Consider the following 20,123-nt stretch of genomic DNA (forward strand, 5'->3'; position numbering starts at 1 on the left):
CCTTCAGAGATGAAAGAAGAGTTATATACACTAGAATATTGCCTTCAAGGATGAGAGAAGAGTTATGATGTACAAATAGAATATGCATATCTATCTAATATGTCAGTATGTTAATTTTAAAAATAATAGAATACGAAAATATTTTATTAATATATATCTGTAAAATATGCTAAAGTATCATATACTTGTCATACATAAATATGTTTCACCTTAAAGGAAAATGCACAAGTAGAGGGCTCCCGACATAATGGAGAAGGCTTCTAATTAAAAACAATATATTGTTATTTTTCTTCAATATTTATAAAACTTTTTTTTTTTTCATATTTCTGCCGTAAATTTTATATAACTTTTATCATTGTAATGCGTTACATATATACACTGTATACTATTTCAGATAAATAAGAATAATAAGATTAATAATATTTCAGGTAAAATAATTATAAAAAATAATATTTTATATTTTATAAAAAAAAATGAAAGGTAATATGTATTACTCTTTCAAGAGACTCTAATCTCACGAATTTCAGATATTAGAGTGAATTGTCAAAAAAGAAAGTTTAATAAAAAAAAACACACTTTGTTGGATCAACTCTAAGAAAAAAAGTTGCAAAAGGTCAAGGTGGTACTGATAAATATTTTCTCCCATTTAATTCTAAAATGCAGCTACATACTTCTGTAAATTAAATTAAAAAAAAAAATACATATTTACAAAATCAAATCTCAGAAATGTTGAATCAATCCATGTGTAAGCAGATATTTATTGAAATGAAATTCGGATAAAAAACGAAACTTTGGTTTAGATAGTAAAGGAATGCAGAAAGAAATGTGATCTCTTCAAGTTTTTAATACCAACATATGCATATAGGATAGACAAGTTACTATACAGTTCAAGATTGAAGAGAAATAAAGATGCAATAACAACAACATTACACAGTTTAGAAGTAGCTAATGTAACAACAGCATGGTACAAACTACATCAGTGAAATAGAACAATGTCTGCGTATAGTTTAAGATAAGGTTCCGCAGATAATCTCATTTTCTGACTCCACGGTGTCAGCATATTCTCATTGATATCTCCACTGTGAACCCTGCAAAGTGGAGTAAAAAACAACTAGTGTCTTGCAGTACTTTCGAAACCTTGATCAAATCATATGAACCCCATATGAAAACAGCATTGATTTGTTTGAAACTTACCTCAGTTGCTAGGTCCATCATCACGACCAAGGGATTGTATAAATGCTTCGGACCAGTTGAGCTTTTCGGATTGTGGCACAGGAGAACCACCAACCCTAGGGTTCCAGGTTCCTGTGGGGCCAGACAAAACCCAGCTAATTTTTGCTGGTGGTGGTGTAGTTAGGTTATGCGCTGAAGAAGTTCCACTGCTCTCTGATATGGTTTTATTCTGATAATCCAGCTTCACAGATTTCTTCTTCACAAGACATTCATTCAATTAGCTACATTAAGTACATGATCTTCTTTTTTTTTTAATCAGTATAAAGTGTTTGTAGTTTTGAAACTCACCCTAGCTGGAACTGAGTATTTCCATGACATTGGATTGATTATCTCTTCTTTTGCCACTGAAGTGGGTCTGTAGACAGATTCTTCTTCATATCTTCCTTCATATCTTGTACTACGAACTCTTTTCTCTCCAGATCCTGAATTCATTGGGGACTGAACAGGAACATAAACTTACTTAGTTTAGTATGTTGAAGCCACCACAAAGATAACTTGTTATTTATTTTTTTCACCTTGGATGTTGTTGGACTTGGATTTTCTTCTAATAAGAAATTAGAAACAGCTCTCATGGAACTAGATTGTCCTTCCCCAGACTCAATAAGCTTCTGCAGAAAATATAGCTTTAGATCAAAAACAGTAAAAGAACTTTAAGCCACTAGTTTGGATCATATTACAGCCTTACACCTCCACAAGTTTTTACATTTTTTTAGGTAAGATAGATTGCCAAAAGAAGTATGTTGTAGCTTCAAACGAAAAGCAGCAAATGAACAATTAGAAGTTAAAATAACTGAAGAAAAAAAGTTGTCTAAAGGGAAGAAAGGAATGGAATTTTGAAAATCCAATCATAATTAGAAATTTAGGCATTTCTCATAGATTAGTGGGAGGCTACAATATCGATATCAACAACTTCAATTGGTTATATGAATCATACAACTTCATTTGATCGGATTGAAGACCAAAAGTGCAAAAATGTGATGTTTATCCCTTCACAGAAAATCATTATTTTCAAATAGTGACCAATTACATCAAAGGAAAGTACATATTGAGAAAGAAAACTGTTGAATAAGATTCTACTTGATCTCCATATCCAACCATAAACCTTAGAATGTAAACATTTGTTAATTGGGCTGAGAAAAGGTGAAACTGTGAATCACACTTGTGTGTAATATCCAGCACATTTGACACTCATACTCCTGCATCAAACCAAAAAGATAGGAAGAGTGGCACATTCACACTTCTGTGTGAGGTAACCAAACTGGAGTATGATACCAAAAAGATTGATTAGTAGAAAAAACTTCCATTGTTAGTGGGAATCTCATTTCTCAGTCTTTACCAACAAAATATATGGTCAAGATATACACAGTCTTGAAACCAAATTACCTTCTTTGATTTCATTCTTCTAGGAGTAACTTCTTCTCCTGCTAGATATCTCTGAACAGCACACAAAGAACGAAACTGCTTTCTGGTATGTGGCTCATAGTAATACTGATCAAACAAAATAATAAAAGAAAAAAGACATTAAAATCAAATCCTTGTGAAAATGGGAAGGATACCCAGTTCAAAATATCAGATGTGCTTCCTGAAAGAAAAAAATCACATACAAGAAAAAGAAAACAAATTGTCATACATGGTCAATAGAGTAAATTGTCTCCTTAAAATGATAATTTTTTCTTGTGAACTCTAAGAATCCTTGTAAAATTTTAGAAATTGATTTCTCCCCAAATAGATTTTTTTTCTTGCACATAAACTTGGAGATCCACGCCTTAACAACCACACCCTTGATGAATCTACCAACTATAAACCACCATGTTAATCCCAAAGAAAATAATATAAATTATTTACACAAAAACAACAATCTAAAAAGGAAAAAACTTCAGATTAACCCCCAATCTAGGGTCAAAAACAATTTTTTCATATCATAACATCCACTCAAGGAATTGACAGCTTCTAAACACACAAAAATATTTTCATACACTGAACCGATGAAACCCTGAGCAACTGTCAAAACAAACAACCACAAAACAAAGTATCAGTGTTTCAAATGATAGCATTATAGTAACCAAAAAAAAATAAAAAAAAAACCCTTCTTGAACTGTGCCATTCCCCTTACTTTGAGTGGAAGCAAAACTTAACAGTAACCCTGTGAGTAGATGAGAGTGATATAATGCGCATGCATGCATGAATAAACGATGATAGATGAATGAAGAAGATGAGAGGTATACCCTATCAACATGCGTAGGGTTAGAGCGACGGGGTCTTTCTTCTACAATCCAACCTTCAGGAAGATTGAACTGTGCGGAACTAATCTGCAATTCCGGTGAGAGCGTGGGTTTGCGAGTTCGCTGAGGGGTTTGAACGGTGTTGACAATGTCTTGCGTGGTCTGATCCTGGTATGGGTTTAGCACTAACCGAGGGGGTTCCCACGCCATAGAAGCGTAGTGTGTGAGCTTTGCTAATGGCAACAGCAGAGGGTATGATATAGTGTGTTTTGATCGGCGCTTCTTCTCTCTTACATCGCATACAACCAAACAATATATTTTTTATTTCCAAAACTATCCACGCTTGTTACGTGTATACCCATGCGATTGACGCGTCTTCAATGGTAATTGACAGTTTAGGGTAAGCCAACCGAGGGGTTAAATTTTCAGAAAAGATAATTTATTATTAATTAATTAATTTTTTTAATATTCTATGATGTTATTGTTGATTTTTTATTTTATTTTAAAAGATATATCTTTCTATTTTTAGAAATTAACAATGTTATTCATTAATAATCTTTTTATTTTCATTATGAAAGTAGATAATATATTATGTTACCCGTTTTGATTATGGAATGGATGATGTTATTGTTCTGTTACTAAATTAGATAGCTTTGACTTGTAATTTTTCTTGGTCTCCTAGTGTGTAATTCTGCCTTTTAACTGCAATAGTAATTTTAGATTAGGATAATTATTTTTTTTCATTCAAAATAATTTTCAAATTAAAAATAAAACATGTAATTCATTTTTTATATTTTATATTTTACATTTCATTTTTTTATTTTATATTGTATATTTTATATTTCATATTTCATATTTTATATTCTATAAAGTTTGCAAAAAAGCAGTGTGTTTTCATGTCAACCAATGTGATTAGGGTTTAGGTTCACCTTAGAAAATTAAAAAAATGCAAATTGTTATGTACTTTAAAGTAGTAGAAAATTTACAACTACCTTTTGATCTCTACACAAAAAAATGAACATTTTCACATATATTTAAATGATTATTTAAATTGAATATATATATATATATATATATATATATATATATAATTATTAAAGATAGTCTATTTGATTTTAGTGAGAAAGGAAATGGTATGCACTTTCTCATATTAAACCATATGAGTGAAGATATACAATAAAATGTTACAATGTTATTCATTATATATTATGGCAATGGTTGTCAAACATAGATAGATAAAATAAATAAATAAAACATTTATCATGGAACTTGGAAACTAAGAAAAATCATATAAAAGTTGTAGAGGTCGGTAATTTCAATTTTTTTTGTGATAAAAATTAACTTATATTATGAGAGATATTGTGCAGTTTAGTGAGGATGAAGAATAAAATGTACTTCCTCATATTTGATCATGGATGCAAATCATCTATGCCAGAGTGAAGGGTTGGCTTGTCTAGTTATATATATTACAACAATGGATTTTTAAAAGACTATTAGTATATTATTTATTAAACTCTAAAATTAGTAAGACGTAAAAAAATTGAGATTTGTCATACTTGATTTCTTAAAATTAGACTTAATTCAAATTATTACAATTATTTTTAAATTGTTCAAAATAAATCATTTTATTTATAAAAAAGTTTGATTGTACGTAAAAATAAAAAATTTGTATGAATATTTAAATATTTTATTATGTACTGAAAATGTGCATAGGTAAACTATAAATACTTTGAATCCAGGTTCTTACTGCATTACATGCCTGGACTGGAACTAACTGCTTTGTATTACATATTTAATTAATTAGAACAGTTTTGTGATATATGTTATGATTTAGAAGGATGCAAGCTAGGGAGTCTTTTTTATATATTTCTTCAGTTTTTTTAATTTATATATCTTTTCATGTATATATGTTTTTTTTCTTTCTGCTGAAAAAAAAGAGTAGCATTTTGTAGGTTAAGAAGAATCATACAATGATATTCCTAAGTGTCCTTATAATAGAATACATTAGTGGTCCTTTATATGATGGACAACATACAAAATTCAATGTGTTCTATAACATATATTTTATGGTTTTTAAATCATGTATAAAAAACTTTGATGATATTTCTAAAAGAAAAATACCTACAATTCTGTTATATAAGAGTTACACAAGTTGATTTATCCACTAACGTTAGGTATTGTTGAATGTACAAGATTTTGACATGTTTCTTTTTTTTTTTTAGATATTTACACTTAAACAAAACAATGTATGATAGTAAATAAAAAGACATTGTAGTTTACAGTCAATCCAGTAGTATAAATATATGAAATTATTACACGGATAAACTATGATTATTATAAAAATAAAAATAAAAACAGAATCCATATCTAAGCAGTTGAATTTTTTAAACTATTAACAAAAAATAAATTATGATTCAATAATCAAATTATAGTTTGTATTGTCTTGAACAGTTTAAATTTCTTCATTTTGTTTACTCTACATAAAGTTATTATTGTCTTTCACCATTGTTATAAGCAAACTTTTTTCCCTCCGTTACGAAAGACAAGTTTTTACCCTATTCTTCTTCTTCTCCTTTAGTTTTATATCATCCTCATTATTCTTCATTCAGATTTTCTTCTTTATTCTTCTTCTCCTTCATTTATTTTTTTATTCGTTGACTCTAAACCTTAAATCTTTAGTTTTTCTTTATCAACAAATAATTTTAATTAAATAAAGTATTTGGGATGCTCAACCCATATACAATATATTAAGAACTAACACTCGAACCTCAATATTTACATTACATTCCTACCAATTTGAAAGACTTTACACAATAGTTTAAGTACATAAAAATAATTTTAATCAAACTCCCTTTGGAGGAGATATAGCTTATTACTGACACAACTATCATGAGATTTGCATATTTCAAGTAAGATTGACGGTTATATATATTGTATAAATTTAACCCAACTACCCACAAATAGTTTTCTTGTCAATCAATGGCTATTTGTCTCTCCTTTATTTCACCCTAAATCCTTGTTTGTGTTTGGCTATTTGTGTTGCAATGACACACATTGTTGTATTGTATTACTATCCGTATTAGTGTTACTCATGTTCTCTTTCAAGCACACTCAAGTTTTCATTCCTCTTTTCACCTATTTTCATACATTTAAAAAATTTGTATCTGATTAATTTTTTCATTATTATTTAAATTATTATATGTTATTTTGATCATTTATTGTTTGAATATATTGTTTAGTATATTTTTTCTATAATTATCTTATTCAATGCACTAATTTGGTTTTGTTTGATGTTGAGATTAAGATGTTGCATGAAGTGAAGCAATGGTGGTGCTACAACCACACCAACATGGAAGAAAGAGAAATGCAAAACATTGCATGAGAGAGTAAGTAAAAAAGTGAAACATTTTTTAATCCCTCATCTACTAATTGACGATGATTATTTTACTTAACATCTTTATTTTGCTATTCCAACATTTTCAACTACGATTAAGATATATCTTTCTTTTATCATTTACAAATAAGCATGTTTATTGGCCTAATAGTGACTTCAAATGTTTATTTATTCAATATCATTTATAATAATAAACAACTCATAATAACTTTTGAAAAGCTACATTCTTATTCGCATTCATAATATAAGGGATGAATAAATTTCAATTAACTAAGAGAAAATCATATGTCCAAATGCGTTATAATTGTTCTAATGATTAATATTAGTGAAAATGTCATACATTGCAATATTTTATTTTATTTACATGACTTAGTTTAAAATTATTTTCAAGAAAAATAAATATAATTATTAAATTATCAAAACTTATATACCAAGTTGAAAAGCCGTGTTGGTGTGAAGATTTGTAATTTATGATATTTTTAGCAGTTCCTTTTTCCAATTTCAAAATGATTTTTTATGTAAAAACTGTTTTTTAAAACAAATAATTATCTCAAAGTACATTTTTCAGTAAACTCATTTAAAAGTTATTCAACTCTAATTCATTATCATATTATAAATTATTAAAATATTAATTTTTCACTCTATTTCTTCTCTCTTCACTTCACTACTTTGTCTTACTAATACTTGATGGTCAAAGAGTTTACGCAGATAAATTATAAATTCTCCAAATTTAGCTTTCTCGGTTTATCCTTAAATCAAATTAACATATAAGAGAATATTCTAAATTATAATGGTAAAAATTTTAGTTTCCTAGTTTCTGGACACGTGGAGAACAATCTATACGATAATTCATAATTAGTATTTTTTTTTTTTTTGAGTAAACAGATTTGTGGAGCCCACAAGTAGTGATAACATTGTTCTGTGTGCAAAATGTTGTTATGGTAAATAAATACAAATAAAGCATTAGGGAAAAAAATAAATAGAAGGACCACTTTGTGTGTCAGGTTATTAATTCTGAAGAAATGAAGAACCGCTTGAAGAATAAAACAAAAAGAAAAACTGTGTATAAGATAGATAGATAAAAACCCTGTGTGCGGCACACAGAAAAACCAGATCACGGGTGCAAGACTTTTGATTCTTTTTCGATTCTTTTTCGAATCAAGTTTTTATTTTTAAAAATACCTTTTCTTTATTTTTCATCACTTTTAAACCATGGATAACATTTTTACATACAGCAGTTAAAACAACTTCAGATGAGTTGGTCATCCACACTCTTTGCAATTTAGATTTTTTAATAGATGGAATTGAAAATAAAAACCAATTTATCCTCCAAAAAAATATATTCATTTTATTAATTCATTATTGACTTTATTCAAAAATATTTTAAAAATATTAAATTTTAATTTTTTATCAGTAAAGAACGAATAAATTAAAGAATTGTGCTCTAACCTTTTTAAAAAAAATCAATAAAAATTACAAAAGAATATAAAAGCTTGACATCGAAACTTTACAAAAGATGACAACTAATAATTAGAGATCTATCAAAGATTAAAAAGATCCTAAAAAAGATGCACATGAGACTAAAACAATAATTGATAGATGCACATGCTACTCCAAAATACACAACAAAAAACAGAGACAGAAAGACTCTACACATAAATAGGTATGAGAATTGATAGATGAATTATGAATTATGTGACATTTTGAATTTTTTAAACTCGTCATGCATCATGGACTATGTGAAATCTTTATTTAATTATAAAATATTGTTTTTTCATACACTATATTTTGGTAAATACAAAAATATTTAAAAAAGCTTATTATTAAAAAATAGTTATTTTAAAATTTAGATGAGTACTTCTCTTTAATCCACTGACATGTAATAAAATGAGCCAGTATTTTTAAGTGAGTAACATCAAATTAATCTCTTTCAAGGTTGAAATGAGTTGAATTAGTAAGTTAAGTTATATTGAACTCGTCCATTTTGATAGTCATAACTAAAGATTACATGATTTGGTATACAAATGAAAAATTAATATTTTTTTAGATAAAATTATATTTTAAGTGTTAAAGAAGGTTTAAATAATTGAACCATTGTTGAAAATAAAAATATCAGAAGTGTAGATGGAGGAGTGATGGAAGAACTCATTTGTTTGTAATAAATGAGAAATGAGAAATTAAATTTGCTATCAAACATTGAGAGGCCAAATGACTTATTAGCTAATACGCGGAAGAGAATGATTTAAATATATAATACACAATTTTTCTACCACTACAAAAAATATAATGTCATAATCTATTAATAATAGTAAAATTCGTGAATAATTATGATTTAATGATGGATATAAATTCGTCGGTAAGATAATCATTATAAACAGAATATGCTGGATTTCATTAGTTAATTTAATTTATACAATATATCAATCAGGAAAAAAAAAACAATTTATATAAGCATAGCATATACATAAAAAAGAAAATGAAAATAGTGAGGTCCAATTAGGCTTAACCGAGTCTGAATACTCATAATGAGAGGGGAGGCCCACTGTGACATATTTCAACAATAAAGTTAAAAGCTTTAGGGACAACTCATGCAGACACAACCAATATTAATATATCAATTGATGCATTCAAGAAATTTAGAAAATGTTATTTATTTTCCAAAAGATGAATGATATATATATATATATATATATATATATATATATATATATATATATATATATATATATATATATATTTATATATATATATATATAAAAGGGTGTGAAAGTAAGTAAATTAGGTTCACACGAATTGGTTTATTACGGAGTTAAATTAGAAAAAAGTAGTTTAATTTTGCTTATCTTTTTGTTAGTCATAAATTTCACAATTCGGTTCGACATACTTTTAATGGGTAAATTAGTGAGTTGACTCATTTATAAATATTTTTTCTTTGTTATTTATTTTATATATTTATTGTATTATATTGAGATTGAATTAACTTAATTCATTTTTTTATAATAATAAAATTAAAGTGTTCATCTAATTATCGAAATATTATTATAAAGATAATAGTTAAAGATTAAAGTATCAACATATATACTATGACAAACAAATTAATTAAATATTCAAACTATTCAAATATTATTAAATAATATTATAGTATTTAAAAATATAAAATTGTGAACCTATATAATTAGAAATACTAAATAATTATAACAAAAAAATTATAAAAAAATGTTGGTTGGTTAAGTGAGTAAATTCACATTCAACCCGACTTGAATATGTTTAACTCATCGGTTAAGTGAGTCGAATTTAGTTTAACCCACTTTAAAAAATATTAATTTTTTTTTCAATCCAATTCGACTTGAACCTATTGTGAGTCGAATTAACTCATAGGTTAGAACTTATCTTGAAATCTCTAAATACATGTTATAATACTGTTATAATACTATATACGCATAAACCATATTAGATAAAAAAAATATTACAAAACAAGTATTTATCTTTTATATATATATATATATATATATATATATATATATATATATATATATATATTATTTAGTGTCTACTACATTCTTTCTTATATGTTTTTATTTATTTAAAAATTCCAAATATTTTATATGAATTTTAATAAATATTTAAATTTTGGTCCCACTTACAACATACTATAGATTAGTCCGAGTGATCATCCTAGAAAAAGAAATGGTTCTATTAAACAAAAGATGAAAAAATAACTAATTACTTGGTTGAACACTTGGCAATAAATAGGAGAAAGAAAGACTAATGTGGCAAAAGAATAAAGAAGTCAAATATGGAAAAAGAAAGGTGTCATCTAATTTATGATTGAGCGTGACAATCGGGCCTCTCATAATATTGTTTGTCTTGTTTAAAAAAGATTTAAATACGATTTTATTCTAGAAGTTTTATCAAATCAGTTTTAATTTTGGTTTTGTATTGAAATAGATTTTAATTTTTTACAATTTTGTTTATTTTCGTTAATTTTGTTTAATTGAGTCCTTGCTAACACCATTTATATCATTAATAGTCATAAATAGTGACTGTCACGTATCATTTCGTAATTTTTTTAAATTTATTTTTATTTTTTATTTATTTTTATTTATTTTTATTTATTTTTATTTATTTTTTATTTTTTTAAATATCCACATGTCAACCAGTAGCGTGCCACATGTCGAAGTCAATGTTTTATATTCAATTTGGTCTCTATATATGTTATTTTTGTTCAATTTTAGTCTCAATTTTATTTAAAATTGACCAATTTTGTCCCTATCGGAGATATGACCAAATTTAATTTTTATATCAAAGTTATAATGATGTGAATTTTAATATATTATATAAAAATATTTAATAAAAAATGTGAATTTTAATATAAAAATTAAATTGGATTTCAATTTGGAAAGGGACTAAAATGGTTCATGTCAACAAAAGTTGAGATTAAATTGAACAAATATAACAAATATATGAATCAAATTGAATATAAATCATTGATTTTGACACGTTCAAAAAAAAATTTTAAAAAAAAAAAAATCAAAAAAACCACGAAGTGACACGTGACCGTCACTGTTCATTACTGTTGATGATTTAAATGATGTTAATAAAAAAGAACCAAATTGAACAAAATTGTCAAAAATTAGGACATATTTAAACATAAAATCAAAATTAAGACTTATTTAACAAAATGAAAATTGAGAAAAAAAAAGTATTTTAACGTTTAAAAAACTATTGAAAATCTCCATTCAAGTTTAAACTTAATATCCCAAATTTTCTTCCATTCAGCAAATTTTGAGAACCTCTGCTACTATCAATAAAATCTTGTCAGTTTAAATTCTAACAACAAACACACTTTTGCACTTTGGCCCAAATGTATTATAGTCCAAAAGAAATAGTGTAAAATAACATTTATAAAAGTCATAAATTAATTTGTATAGAATATCTCATAATAAATAATGGTATCCAGTAAAGTTTATGTAAACTTTTCTCTCTTTTTCTTCTTCTTTATTTCTTGAAAATACTACTGTCTTGTTATTTTCTTCTCTTCTATTTTTCTAATTCTCTAAATTAATTATCATTGCCTCTCCAATTATTTTTTATCTTTTTTCTAGTTAAGAAATATGTTTTTACTCTTTAATTAAACTTTATAATTTTTTTACAATATTTTGGTGTCTGTGTTTTTATTACTTGACTTTTTATAATTATTATTTGGTTACAAGTGAGGAGAGTCATTAATTAAGAATGACTTAGACAAATTTTGTAGTATAAATTTATGTTTAGTAGAAATTGATATTAGGTTGAAATTAGTTTTAGAGAAAAAATAGTGAATTGATATAAATTTATTTTAATTGTAATTTTATATTTTAAAATTTCTAGAATGTATACAAGTTTGAGATATAGAATACCTTCAATTTATTATAACTATGAAGTAATTTGAGGTGTTTATATAAATAAATAGATTATGAGTATTACCATATATAAACTAACCTGAGATATTTAAATAAGTAAATAAGATTTTGATCATTTTAAATTAATATTATTTTTAACTTAAAATTTTAAAATGATGAATTTATAAATCTTAGTATTAATTAATATATTTTTAATTTTTAATTTTTGATACAAAATTGAAATTTTGTCCTTATTTAAAATTTTGATATATATTGGTTTAAAATTTTAAAAATAAATAAATATGATTATTTTAATTTAGTGGTGCTAATTTTTTGAGACTGACGTTTAAATTAAAACATGTTGTGCAAACGATTTAAACATTATTGTTAAACGTATTTGACAAATACAAAAGTATTAGCACATGACAAAAATATATATATATATATATATATATATATATATATATATATATATATATAAAGATAATGAACGAAGAAGCTGCTCAAATTTTTTATATTATATAAGATTTTTTTTTGTCATTTTTTTCTAAATTTTAATTGAAAATAATTTTTTTATAGATAATTAATTTATACAAATTTATAACTTTTTGCAAATATTTCATACGATTGTTTTGCAATAAGTATTTTATACCAAATATTACGAAAAAAAAAATTGATAACAATTTCTTGATTTTTTTTATAACAAAATTTCTAAATATTCTTTTATAAAAAAAAAGTTTATAAATATTTTTAAAATAAAAATTCAAATTGATAGAAAATTTGACATTTTTTAACTAGTCGTGATAGAATATTTGTTTATTTTTCTCTTCCTATTCAAACCAAAGACCTCCCACATGTTGGGAGAAGTAGACAATAACACACACTCACATAGGTCAAGTCCTATCGCTCACATCTCAATGTTATAAAAACCATTGCTTCATTCAACTAACCCTAACTCTTCGACACTCCTATCACCAAACACAAACAACACTTCAACACGGCCCTATACTACGGTTATTTTGGAACTTAACCTATGATTAACAAACCGTAATATACACAAATTTTACACTATAGTTCATAAGTCTATAATTTATAATATTTATATTTAAATAAATTACAATAATAATACAATTTTGTTATTTTGTTAACTTTTAAATATAGTTTTAATTTAATTAATTAGTTTCGTCAGCCATGACATTATTCGTAAGAGGACGTTTATGGAGAAAGAAATTGTCTCTTAAATATCCAAGATCTTGGTTTCTTATATTGTTTGCAAATTGAAACTAACACAAACCTAAAGAAACATGGTTCTTCGAGAATATTTTTTTAACGTTTGTTTTCAAAAAAATATTTTATGATAAAGAAAACTCTATACATACACCTTTCAATTTTTTTATACTTTCTTAACATTTTAAAAAATATGAATACTTTATTTTTTTTATCTTAATTTATTTTACATTTTACCCATGCTGAGAATAACTGAGAATATAATAGGATTTTAAGTAATGTTGAGCTAATTTATAATAATGAATATCTTTTAAAGACCAAAGTTCTTTTGGCAATAAACTAGAACTTAGGTAATTAATATTCTTAATTAGAATTACATTTCTAGTTTTGGAGAAGTTTTTATTTTGCATACAATCGTGAAACGGGTTCTCTTGGGAAATTGTTATAATAGTAATAGAATCATTATCTTGTGTACTAATATTGGATGTAGATTGAATTCATGAAATCTTATTTAAAATTTTTGAAATACTAGTGTAAAATATAGGTTTTCCGTCACCACACGTTGATAGTACAAAAATCCAACATAGAAGGGAATATTTTCTTTTTAATTTAAGGAAGACATTATAAATCGGTTGACTTATATCCTACGAAATAATGTAATAGTGATGTGACACCCAAGTTAAACATAGAATCTATATAATTATGTCAAAGTTAGTTCATGTAAAATGTCTTCACAAATTCGTTGTTTTTGCCAATTATTGTTAAGATATTTGTGTTTTAATATTGGATTTTTTAAGAAAATAAAATATATTTTTTAAATATATTTTTAAAATTTTCAAAATTTAAAATTAGAAGAACTAAATTATTTTAGTTGTACATTTTTTAAATTGTTTGAAATTATTTAATTCTTTTATTTAGACTAAATTACATGGACTGATTATATGGAAATTATAGGATCTAAGCTATATATCTTAATCCCTATGACTAAATCATAGAAAATAAAATTTTAAAAATATGTTAAAAACAATTATTTAAATTCATTAGTCCCTATAATTAATTTGGATAAATTATAGAGACTAATTTATCTTAGTCCTTACTAAATTACAGAGACTAAATTAACGTTAGATAAAATAATAATTACTTTATTTTCTTAGCTTATAAAATTTAATAAGACTTTTTTGCAATTACAGGAAAAATTATTAATTTTATAATATTATTGATCTCTAGAACTAAATCATCTTATTCCATCATAGAAACTTGATCTGGTCAACTTCGAACACGATATAAGAACATGAAAAAACATACACACATATTTTTTATATATGAAATTGTTAAAAACAGATATGTCTAATTATCTTAATCACAAAGAGATCTGAATTGATTAATAGGCTTTTATCTGATTTAAGATGAATCTTGAATGAATCTTTAGGTTTTAAAGCTCAATTAATCAATTTCACAGTTTTGGGTTAATGGACTGTTTAATTCAATCAAGAAAGATTATGAGAGAGAAGAAAGAAGCAAGACACACAATTTATACTGGTTCGATTCAAGGTGAATCTACATCCAGTCTTCTCCTAAGTAACACACTTAGGAGGATTCCACTAAACAGATAGGATCCAAGAATTACAAGCACACCTATATAATTCTAGACCCTCAAAACCCAAGAACTTGATTCACCAATCAAGAACTCCCCCTAAGAGCAATGCATCCACACAATTGCACATAGGCCTACACTTCAAACACTGAAGCAATTGTAATCAGAAATACAGTAAACAAAATCAAGAAATGAATACACCTATGCTGTGCAGATTTGACAAGATGCTCCTTGATTCAAGCAAGACCTATCATAGTAGAATCAACTATCAATCTTCTTGGATCTGCACTTGAGTGATCTTCCATAATGTTCAGAAACTCTATGACTCTCAGAGGGCTCTCTTTCAGATGGAAAATTGCATGATCTATCAATTTTTTCCAGAACCAAAACAGATTCTAAAAACAGCTTTTATACAGAGTTTTCTGCTCTCACTAATTGATTAGCAATTTACCTAATCGATTATCGTGAGTATATTTTCACTTCCTTTGTGCCATACTCACAGCTAATCCATTAGTTAAAAAACTAACCATGCAAGATTACACAGCATAAGTGTAATGGTCCAAAGCAGCACACAGCAGGCCTAAAATACATTTGATAAAGAAAAGCTATTAGCCTAATGCATAACCTAACTGGACCAAGCTATGTTTTATTCTAGACCAGTAGACATCATCAAAATCATTCTTCATTCATAGGTGAAGTAGCTCCCCCTACCAACAATCTCCCCCTTTTTGATGATGTCCAAAAACTTGGACTGTGATAGGCTTGCCTACAACACATAAAGTAAACAACAACAGCAGCAAAGCAAACAACAACAGCACATACCATATACCATTAACATACTCCCCCTACCAACAATATACCAATCTCCCCCTTTTTGGACATTAGCTAAAAGATGAGGGGATGTGTAACACAACCAAACCAGCACATACCATGAACATCACACGAGTAACAATACAAAGTATGACAATACTAACAACGCAGCAAGTGAAATTAGTAGCACAGGTTAACATCAGAGTGTAAATAGCCATAAATCAAATCAGCAATTAAGTATTGCAATATCAGTTTAAATCAGTAGTGCAAAAATTTATGGAAGTATAGAGCAAATAAAAACCAAGACCAATGGGATGGATAAACAGATCCAACAGCAAAAATATCAAAGTGCATACAGGCAGTTAAGGATTACAGTACTAGTAGATGACTAATCTAATGAATTATGTAGTGTTTAGAAACAAATTAGTCATAGCAGGAAAACGATAATCCATTAGAGAATTACCTAATGGATTAATTTATGCAGAAATATGAAAAAAAAATGCACATTTTACTTCCTTTTTAGTGAACAAACATGCAGTAAATTCAAAATATGAGGGTACTTTAACCAACAATTATACTTGATCACAATAGAAGAGGAACTTTTCACCTTGGCAATGCCTAAAATTTGACCTTTGTTATTATCACCTCTTGTAACATGACCAATAATTGGCTTTGTAAGATATCCTGCAGAAGTTCTTCACATCTCCTTTCATGTGTCTTGAGCATCCATTATATAAAAGCTACATTGTTTTCCTTGCATCAAGACACACCTGAAACAAAGTTAAAGAGAAGATGCAGGTACCCAATTGAACTTGGGTCCTTTCATGTTAGTGGTTTGAGGTGTTCCTTTAGGTACCCATTTGTACTCTCCTTTAGGAACCCCACAATTTTTAAAGTAGCAGGAATTAGAAAAATGGCCAGGTTCAGAACAGTAAGTGCAGATAATAGAGGATGGTTTACTGATCTTGAGGAAATTTCTACACGATAATCGATTAGAGTTGCCACTATAACCAATTCCCTCTTTATTCAGCACACTCCTTTGAGATCCTAGTACAGCATCTAGGTTGGATCTTCCTAGGGTAAATTTTGAGAGAGTTTTCATCAAATACTCTATCTTTTCTAGCTGTCCTGGGCAGTGCTCACATCTAGACCTAGGATGCTTTTCAGATTTTTCTAATTTCTCCAAGCAAGTTATTAGATTCTCATTTTTCTCTTCTAACTGTTTTATCCTACCCTCAAGCCATTTAATCTCTCCTTTACGCTTGCTATTTGACTTTTGCAGTTTTGTAGCTTCCTTATGCAGTTCATTAAATGCATCAAGCAGTTCATAGTAATTATTTTCCTCATGTTCAGATGTGAAACTACTCACACTGCTTTTGGATGATTCTGCTTTAGCCATCAGACACAAATTATTTTCCTCTTCAGTGTTGTCATCAGATTCATTGGATGTGCTGAAATCATTTTCTTCCCAGGCAATGTAGGCTTTCTTTTTCTTCAGGTGCTTCTCTGCCTCATTTTTCTCTTCCAGTTTCTGCTTCATCTTCAGTACAGGGCAATCTGCCTTGATGTGTCCTGTCTTGCCACACTCATAGCAGGTTTGAGATCCAGATCTGGAATGCTTCTTATTCCCTGCATGACTGTTATTAGTTTTATTCTTATACTTCATAAATTTTGAGAACTTTTTCACCATTAGTCTCAAGGCTTCACTGTCAGAGTTATAATCATCATTAGAGTCATCTACAGTTTCTGCTTTCTTCAGTTTTGCTGCAGATTTTACAGCACTCTTCAAGGCTATTGTGTGCCTCTTTTCTCCATCCTCTTCTTCCTTGAGTCTTCCAAGCTCTAGTTCGTGTTCTCTTAGCTTCCCAGAGAGTGTAGCTATGTTCATGCTAGTGAGGTCTTTGGATTCTGAAATTGCAGTGACTTTGGGTTGCCATGTCCTGTTTAAGCTTTTCAAGATTTTGATATTCATTTCTTCTTTGTCAAAGATCTTGCCAAGAGCTAAAAGGTGATTTACTATGTGTGTAAATCTCTTATGTACATCACATATGTTTTCTCCAGCCTTCATTCTGAACATTTCATACTCTTGAATGAGAGTATTCTTCCTTGCTCTTTTTACCTCATCCGTGCCCTCATGGGTGACCTCCAAAACATCCCACATCTCTTTGGCGGATTCACACACAGATACCCTGTAAAATTCATCCAAAGTTAGTGCAGAGGATATAATATTTTTAGCTCTAACATCATAGTGTGCCCTTTTATTTTCATCAAGAGTCCACTGTGAGAACTCTTTAAGAACAGTTTTGCCTTCCACAACTTTAATGGGTTGAAAAGGTCCATTAACTACAGCATCCCAAACCCCTTTATCCACTGATTCAAGAAAAAATTTCATTCTAATTTTCCAAAAAGGGTAGTTTTCACCAGCAAACAGAGGTGACCTGTTGATGGATGCCCCTTCAGCAAAGGTTTGAGATGTATTAGACATATCAGGATCTTTCTAATCGATTATCGTGCGATTAGCCAGCTCTGGTGCCAATTATTAAAAACAGATCTGTCTAATTATCTTAACCACAAAGGGATCTGAATTGATTAATAGGCTTTTATCTGATTTAAGATGAATCTTGAATGAATCTTTAGGTTTTAAAGCTCAATTAATCAATTTCACAGTTTTGGGTTAATGGACTGTTTAATTCAATCAAGAAAGATTATGAGAGAGAAGAAAGAAGCAAGACACACAATTTATACTAGTTCGATTCAAGGTGAATCTACATCCAGTCTTCTCCTAAGTAACACACTTAGGAGGATTCCACTAAACAGATAGGATCCAAGAATTACAAGCACACCTATATAATTCTAGACCCTCAAAACCCAAGAACTTGATTCACCAATCAAGAACTCCCCCTAGGAGCAATGCATCCACACAATTGCACCTAGGCCTACACTTCAAACACTGAAGCAACTGTAATCAGAAATACAGTAAACAAAATCAAGAAACGAATACACATATGTTGTGCAGATTTGACAAGATGCTCCTTGATTCAAGCAAGACCTATCATAGTAGAATCAACTATCAATCTTCTTGGATCTGCACTTGAGTGATCTTCCATAATGTTCAGAAACTCTATGACTCTCAGAGGGCTCTCTTTCAGATGGAAAACTGCGTGATCTATCAATTTTCTCTAGAACCAAAACAGATTCTAAAAATAGCTTTTATACAGAGTTTTCTGATGTCACTAATTGATTAGCAATTTACCTAATCGATTATCGTGAGTATATTTTCACTTCCTTTGTGCTATACTCACAGTTAATCCATTAGTTAAAAAACTAACCATGCAAGATTACACAGCATAAGTGTAATGGTCCAAAGTAGCACACAGTACGCCTAAAATACATTTGATAAAGAAAAGCTATTAGCCTAATGCATAACCTAACTGGACCAAGCTATGTTTTATTCTAGACCAGTAGACATCATCAAAATCATTCTTCATTCATAGGTGAAGTAGCTCCCCCTACCAACAGAAATAGTAGTAATTTCACATATATAGTGTATGAGAATTAATTTTCATATTTCAATATGTTTGAGATTTAATTAAATGATTAAATATTAATCATTTGCATTTGAATTATGATTTGTCTAATACAGATTGAAAAGAAACTTTGTTGGTTAGTTAATATGAAAAGAATAAATCTACCATTAAATTGAATATAAGTTTAGATTATAGAATTTCATGTCGTTCATTATCGGGTTAAATATGTTTTTAGTCCCTTAAGTTTCAGTGAATTTTGGAATTAGTCTTTCTTCAAAACTTTTGACCAATTTAGTCTTTTATTTTTAAAAAATGTGTGAATTTAGTAATTTTAACCAAAGTTTGTTTAGTTTATCGACGTTTTAAGTTTCATGATAGTATTTGAATTGTTTATCCTGTTTGACACATTTTCGCTTCAATGTTAACTCAAATATTATAATAAAATGCGTTTAAAATGTCAAATAAACTTAATAAAATTTAGTAAAAAGGATTAAATTCACGCATTTATAAACATGAAAGACTAAATTAATATAAAATTTCGAAGAAAGACTAATTCCAAAATTCACTTAAACTTGAGGGATCAAAAACATATTTAACCCTTCATTATTTTAGATGTTATTGGACATGGTAGAAGTTGATTATTATTCTAAAGCTCAACTTCTTTCTGTATGTATGTGGTGTTTGAAAAGTAAAATGAGAAAAGAAAAAAAAAGGTAAAAACAACAATATAATAAA

The 20,123-nt window shown here is 27.8% G+C and overlaps 1 protein-coding gene across 2 annotated transcripts; it reads right to left on the reverse strand.

The window, feature by feature from the left end:
- Window positions 1-812: 812 nt before the first annotated feature.
- On the reverse strand, window positions 813-3,704 carry MBD7 (methyl-CPG-binding domain 7). 2 transcript variants are annotated; one of them, XM_028071270.2, is made up of 6 exons: window positions 3,459-3,704; window positions 2,617-2,721; window positions 1,749-1,841; window positions 1,522-1,671; window positions 1,195-1,426; window positions 813-1,088 (listed from the first exon to the last, which is right to left on the reverse strand). In XM_028071270.2, the coding sequence occupies exons 1-5, from the start codon at window positions 3,663-3,665 to the stop codon at window positions 1,196-1,198; spliced, it is 786 nt and encodes a 261-aa protein (XP_027927071.1). In that variant the 5' UTR covers window positions 3,666-3,704; the 3' UTR covers window positions 813-1,088; window position 1,195. The 2 variants fall into 2 exon arrangements, with proteins under 2 accessions (XP_027927071.1, XP_027927070.1); XM_028071269.2 differs by having other exon boundaries at window positions 1,195-1,429.
- Between the last annotated feature and the right edge of the window lie 16,419 nt (window positions 3,705-20,123).

The sequence above is a fragment of the Vigna unguiculata genome, chromosome 5 (genome assembly GCF_037176805.1).
Source record: "Vigna unguiculata cultivar grain cowpea cultivar isolate G323 ecotype 2 chromosome 5, ASM3717680v1, whole genome shotgun sequence".
Taxonomy (NCBI): Eukaryota; Viridiplantae; Streptophyta; class Magnoliopsida; order Fabales; family Fabaceae; genus Vigna; species Vigna unguiculata.

Bases quoted from the DNA above. Each gene is read 5' to 3' on its own strand.
- MBD7 (XM_028071269.2), bottom strand. From the start codon at position 3,665: ATGGCGTGGGAACCCCCTCGGTTAGTGCTAAACCCATACCAGGATCAG. The intron at 1,842-2,616 runs GTAATTTGGTTT...TATTTTCTGCAG, and splicing joins GAAGAATGAAATCAAAGAAG to AAGCTTATTGAGTCTGGGGA. The intron at 1,430-1,521 runs GTGAGTTTCAAA...TGTCTTGTGAAG, and splicing joins AATACTCAGTTCCAGCTAGG to AAGAAATCTGTGAAGCTGGA.